Source organism: Zingiber officinale, chromosome 5A (assembly GCF_018446385.1).
Source record: "Zingiber officinale cultivar Zhangliang chromosome 5A, Zo_v1.1, whole genome shotgun sequence".
In the NCBI taxonomy this organism is placed as follows: domain Eukaryota; kingdom Viridiplantae; phylum Streptophyta; class Magnoliopsida; order Zingiberales; family Zingiberaceae; genus Zingiber; species Zingiber officinale.
In genome coordinates, this window is record NC_055994.1 from 143,461,947 (window position 1) to 143,468,118 (window position 6,172).

Here is a 6,172-nt window from a genome sequence, read left to right on the forward strand (position 1 = left end):
GCATGTCTTATCGTACTTTTTTTGGAAGTTTGTACTGTCGACAATAAAGAATGTCTTGCGGGCAAATCGTACTTTAGAAGCTGATATCCTATCACATCATAGATCTTTGCGTGCTCGCTTAAGGAAATGTGTCAGAAACACTTTTTGACTTGTCTTTTCTCAGGAAGGCTTTAGAAAATGTATATGTTTTAGGTTGCGTGTATAGGCGTTACAGTGACACTATAAAAGGGAGTCTCCATCTACAAGCATAGATGTTTCTTACTCGCACACACTTTTCGCTATAGTTCACTACTTTATTCTCTGAGACCAAGCATTGATTTGAGCGTCAGAAAATTAGCGCCGGGACCCTTTCCCTGACTCGATACTAACGCTCCTTATATTACAGGATAGCACGAAATTTTCATAGAGTCAACAGTAGATCTATGTTCCAGCACACTGCCTTCACCGATTTCGAATATGATCATATTTATTAGTTTTGTAACATTTTTTTTAAAATATAATAATTCTATTTTAATATCTTTATTTATTTATTTGTTTGCTAACATTTAGACTTAAGATCTTTATATTCAAGCGAGTGTCTTTATTTGCTATCTTTTTTAAAAATATATAAAAAGATTTATCTTGACTCATCTTGCGAGTCTCTAGATTGTGGAGTAAGACCTAGGGTTCCTATTTCATGTGAAAAGCTTAGTTCTTTTATTACTTTTATTATTTACTATATATTTACATTTTCCTATTATTAATATCATTACATTTAAAATGCTTTAAGTTATAATTCTCTTATTATGTTATTTACTCCTAGCATCTTATTTAATCCTACATTTGATACCAAAACTATGTTATTCTAGAAGAACAACTATAAAATCGTGTATACGATGCTAGAAAGACAAAAATTAATAATAACGAGCATTTGGAACTTGAGAAAAAGATGAAGGAATTATGGTTTACGCATTGATTCTTCTTCTTGTTCAAAGTATCTTTGCTCGATATTTATAAAGTGAAACTAATCACCATCAGTTGACATATTCGACTTTAAAAGTCGACCATTCTCATATCCCTATCTGCGATGATAGTTACTCAACTGTTATTTCATCCAGTTGACTCAAACATTTTGTTAGTCAGATTGCTTAAACTTTCAATCGACTCAATTGCCTTTCAGTTGGCTTCTTTGGCTTATCGTTTGACTCAATTTATTAATTCACTTATGAGAATAGGGATCTTTTGGTCCATATTTAATCTACTGTAATGATAAGTGGAGTTCAATGAACTCCCACCTATTTATCGTTCGACTCAATTTGATAATTCACTTATAGGAGTAGGGATTCTCTGGTCCACATTTAGTGGACTAGGGCCTTGATCCACTGTAGTGATAGGTGGAATTCAATGAACCCCCACTTGTTAAACAGGTGGGAGCCATTGAATCCATCTATCACTGCCCCTAGTCCAGGAGTGAATCTGGGCAGATGGGACCAGAGGATCCCGCCACTTATGCCTCCTCTGGATCTTGACCATTTATGCGGTGATAGGGGGCCCACAAAGTGCGGGTCAATGGTGGAGATAGCAATCGACGTGGAGGTCAAAGTTAAAACCACCGTGGAGGTTAAAATCAAGACCAACGTAGAGGTTAAAGTCAAGATGGTCAACGTCAAGAAACCAACGATGGACCAAGCGGAGGTCAACTTCAGTTGTTGATTGGGCCTTGAAGGGTATGATCGGCCAAAAGCTCATCAAAGTAGATCGCTCTCCCGGACAGGGTCATATAGAAGGAACATCAGATGGCGCACAACTGACCAAGTGAGTACCGGCCCGACCGGAGCTCATGTCCAGGTCGGGCTAGAGACAATCGGCCGAACCAAACTACAATGAAGAAGAGTAGCTAAGATCGACCGGGCGGGGAGTCCCGGTTGAGCGGTTACCCTGCTCGATCGAACAGTGGGGCTCCTCGCATATCTCATAATATCCCTTTGGCGAGTAATGTCGCTGACAACATGACATAGTCAATAGACAAATCGTACGGCGGAAGCTTCAATGGTCATGTCAGGGATTTGCATGCTCTTTTAAGATATGGTGTCAGAGATATTTTTCTGACATGTCTTTTCATAAGATGATTGGAAAAATATGCTCGTGCCTTGAGGAACGTGCACGTCACTTATAGTAGCACTATATAAAAGGGGATTCATGCACCAGCGGAGGTATGTGCTATTCATTATTCACGCTTGCACTTTCATTGTCGCTTCGCCTTTTTTTACTATTTCGATAACTGACTTGAGCGTTGGAGAGCTAACACCAGAGACCCCTTCCCTGGTCCGGTACTGACGTTACTTGTGTTACAGATTAGAACGAGTATTCACACAGTCAATCAAGGAGCCACATCTCCAGTCAGTCTTCTCCATAATTTTTGGACAGAATCAACTATTTAAATGATTGTCATTAGTCAATTCATTTCCATTAGTCCATTCAAGTATCCTACCCACACAACATAAATTTAACTTTAAATTTTTGCTAAACACATTAAACCACGTAATTAGACTCAATCACTTGGAGTATAATTGCACAAATAATTTCTGTTTTTTTTTTAAATATTTGACAACTGATTTAAAGTCAGGCCTTAAAAACTTGCACAAATAGTTACACATAGTTTGACACTATACTACATTCGGAGATGTCTAGGGCCCTAAAAAATTAGAATATTTTTGCAAGCAGCTGAACTTAGGGCTAGTGACAAACAGCGAGATGAAGGAGCAATCAGATAATTAAGTTGTTGCTCCGATTGCCCTAAAAAACTCAGAATATTTTTGCAAACTAAACTTAAACTAGATAAACACTAGTCCAAGTTAAGAAAGAAAGAAAGAGTTTGGTTTAGAATTCAATAGGAATATTACAAATAGCAATTTGATAATCAGTCTCAGAGTACACCCCACCCCCTTGCAATCTTCGTCTCTCTGCATCTGGCTCAGCTCCCTCCTGGCGCCGCCCGCTGGCACCACGGCGGCCGACCACCACCGGAGACATTGCTAGCTAATTATACATATTCCTCCTAATCAATCTCCTAATACACATATATTAATTACCTACTACAATGAAATTGGGCATCATAAATTAAATACAGCTGGGGGGATTGATGGTGCCGGATGTGCTCCCTTCCGCGTTCTTGCAGTAGGCCTGCGCCTCCTTGTTCTCGAAAGTGAGCTTTATGTCGCTCAGCGACAAATCACTGCACGGATTGCTCGCGCTGCAGTCGAATTTCACCGCCACCGGCGTCGCCGACGACCCCCGGATGTCACTGTACGACACCCCACTGATCTTGACTCCCGAACTCTGTGGCGCGGCAATTCGTTTAATTACGTACAGAAAGAAGAAGTAAGGGATTAATTGTACCTGGCCGGGGCAATTGACGTTGCCGGGGCAGTAGTTCTGGTCGACCACGATCGGATAGCTGACGTCCTGCATGACGGCGTGGGCGAAGGTGACGCCCCTGACGAAGCCGGAGTAGCCCCTGCCCCACGTCTTGATCCTCAGCCCGTTCTGCGTCCCCGAGAAGAACACCGACGTCACCGTGATGTTCTGCACCCCGGCCTCCGACGCCGTCCCGCCCAGGCTCCCAATGCTGCACCGCAACCGATTAGAATTTTTTTTTTTAATTATATAATTAATTAATTCGATCGCCGTGAATGACACACGACGAGATCATCTGATCCGTACGTACCTGATGCCGTGTCCCGGGCCGCAGTTGACCTTCTCGATCCACACGCCGGAGGCTCCCTGGCCCATGGAAATGCAATCGTCGCCGGTCTTTATCCTGGTGCTGAGGATGGTGACCTCGGTGGACATTTGAATGTGGATGCCGTCGGTGTTGGGGCTGTCTCCGGGAGCGATGATCTTGGCGCCCTGCACCTTGACGCTGCTGCTGCCGAAGATGGAGATGTGGAACATCTCGCTGTTGAGTGACGTCAGTCCTCGGATGACCACGTTCTTCGATTCCGCCACGCTCAACGACTGCAGTGCGTACGCTCCCTCGCCTGATTAGCATGAAAATATTCGATCGGTCTGCTAAAGCGTAATCGATTACCGTGGCGCCTTGCGGGCAGCTGCGGCCGGCGTCCTTGCACGCCCAGAAGGCCTGGCCCCGGCCATCGATGGTGCCGCCGAGGATAGACACGCCGTCCACGTACTTGAAGAGCAGCCAGTTGACGGCGGAGGTGTAACCGGCTGGAGCGACGAGGATGCCGTGGACGAGGATCGTGACGGCGCTGTTGTTGCAGGGGCCTTGGAAGGTCGTGGCCTGCCCCACCAGGAACCGTCCGGCAGGCACGTAGATGGTCGCCGGCCTAGCGGCACCGCAGGCGGAGGACCACGCGGCGAGGAATGCCTTGGTCGAGTCGGTTTGGCCGTCGGCCTCGGCGCCGTAGTCAGTTACGCTGTACGTGGCGGCCATTGCTACCCTGAGGAGGGAGAGGCAGACGATCATCGTCGTAGTTGCTTTCGCCATTGTATTGCTGTTTTGTGCGATTTGAAATCTCTCGCTTCGCTTGGGTATTTATAGAAATGGAGATCGATGGGGAATTTCTCAGTTATGGAAGGTCAAAATGTCGGTGAATGGTGATGGAGGAGTGCAGCCGTTGCATGAGGAACAGGGCAGGTGGTTTGGCCGTTATTTTTTTTTGTTTTTCCTGCGTCGCCATTAATGGAGACTGCGTGCGCTCACATGGCAGCCGCATCTTCCTTCCGCCATTACTGTTGTTTAATTATCTCTGCGACTTTTTCCTGTGGGAAGTAACGTATAATGAACCTGAAGGCATATGATAAATAGGGGATTAAACATATGATTAGTGTGCCCATGTGCACGGGACTGTGATATCATTTCAGAGAAACTTTCATCTCTGCTGTGCATGTAATTAGTGAGGTTTGAATTCTCTGACAGAGCGTTAATTTGAGCTTTAGATCTTGATGATAATCTAATTCCAAGAATAAAAAAAAAGGCTATGCTAATCTAATTCCAAGAATCATGTTGTGCACCACATGTGCTCAGTAAACTAGAAGAGGAAGCAAGAGTAAGATTATAGCCATAATTTGAGATGGCATCATTTGATGAAACGTTGACTCAAAGCTCTCTCTGCTTGTTCTCGATGGCTGCTTATCTAAGTCACAAGCAAAGCCATTGGATAAGTACAAGATTACATGATAAAGCAAAACTGTAATACAAGAAACCTCATTTTTATTTAAAATGTGATATTGTATTATTGTTGAAGGGAGGAGGGTAGCATGAGGTTATTAAGTTTGATTAGCTAATATTTCTAATGGATATATAAGATATCAAAGTTAGGCATCCAGATTAAGATAAGTCAACGAGGATTTCATTTTGAATTATATTAATCTTCTTGATCTTTATTGTATGGGCGGATTCGATGAATTGGTAGGGAGCTCGCAAAAAATTCGAGAGTCCCTAGGGCGGTTTCTTGCTATGTAAATGACTTGTAGCTCATTCATGCATAAAAAGTAGTGTCTTTCAGCTTAGGTTTCCAGAAAGACGGCTAATGATTGAATTCAATTTATCATGTTCTCACAGCAGCACCACCACCACAAGTTAAGCAGAGTCTTAAACTTCACTACTAATAAGCCTAAAAAAAGTTTATTAAAACAAAGAGCACCTGATTCTTAAGAATAGTTGGTTGAAAACCAGAAATAAGAAGGAAAACAAGGAATGCTTTTTTGTTTGTACTTCTATAACAATGCAAACTATTCTGAATAGAAATAATGGTTATAGGAGATGCAATCGGTTTGAAGGAAATTGGAAACAAACCTATAACAGATCAATAAGGGCGTGAATTTTGAAGGAAAAAGATATGAGAGACAAATTCAATTTGAAGATAAAAAAGATGAATAAAGGCCTGAACAAAAAGAATAACACATGTACAATTAGAGGACACAGAATTGGATGTTGAATAGGATTCATCATTTAAAGTTTAAAAGAGAACCACTTTTCTAATAGTTTGGTGTGGGGATGAAGTTGATGGTGGAAAGACTTTATCAAACTAATTGATTCAGAAATCACTTAAATTTATCGATCAAGCAAACAAACCTATCAATGGATTCGGCCCACAATGCCAAATTGCAACTTCCTAACATCAGACAACTTGCAAAAAGAATTAAATGCAAAATCAGATAGTGTAAA

At 42.4% G+C, this 6,172-nt stretch overlaps 1 protein-coding gene across 1 annotated transcript; it reads right to left on the reverse strand.

The window, feature by feature from the left end:
• Window positions 1-3,042: 3,042 nt before the first annotated feature.
• Window positions 3,043-4,489, reverse strand: LOC121983339 (polygalacturonase-like). Its single transcript, XM_042536272.1, has 4 exons — window positions 4,070-4,489; window positions 3,707-3,996; window positions 3,379-3,607; window positions 3,043-3,318 (listed from the first exon to the last, which is right to left on the reverse strand). Exons 1-4 carry the CDS (start codon window positions 4,487-4,489, stop codon window positions 3,100-3,102), a joined length of 1,158 nt encoding a protein of 385 aa, XP_042392206.1. The 3' UTR covers window positions 3,043-3,099.
• Between the last annotated feature and the right edge of the window lie 1,683 nt (window positions 4,490-6,172).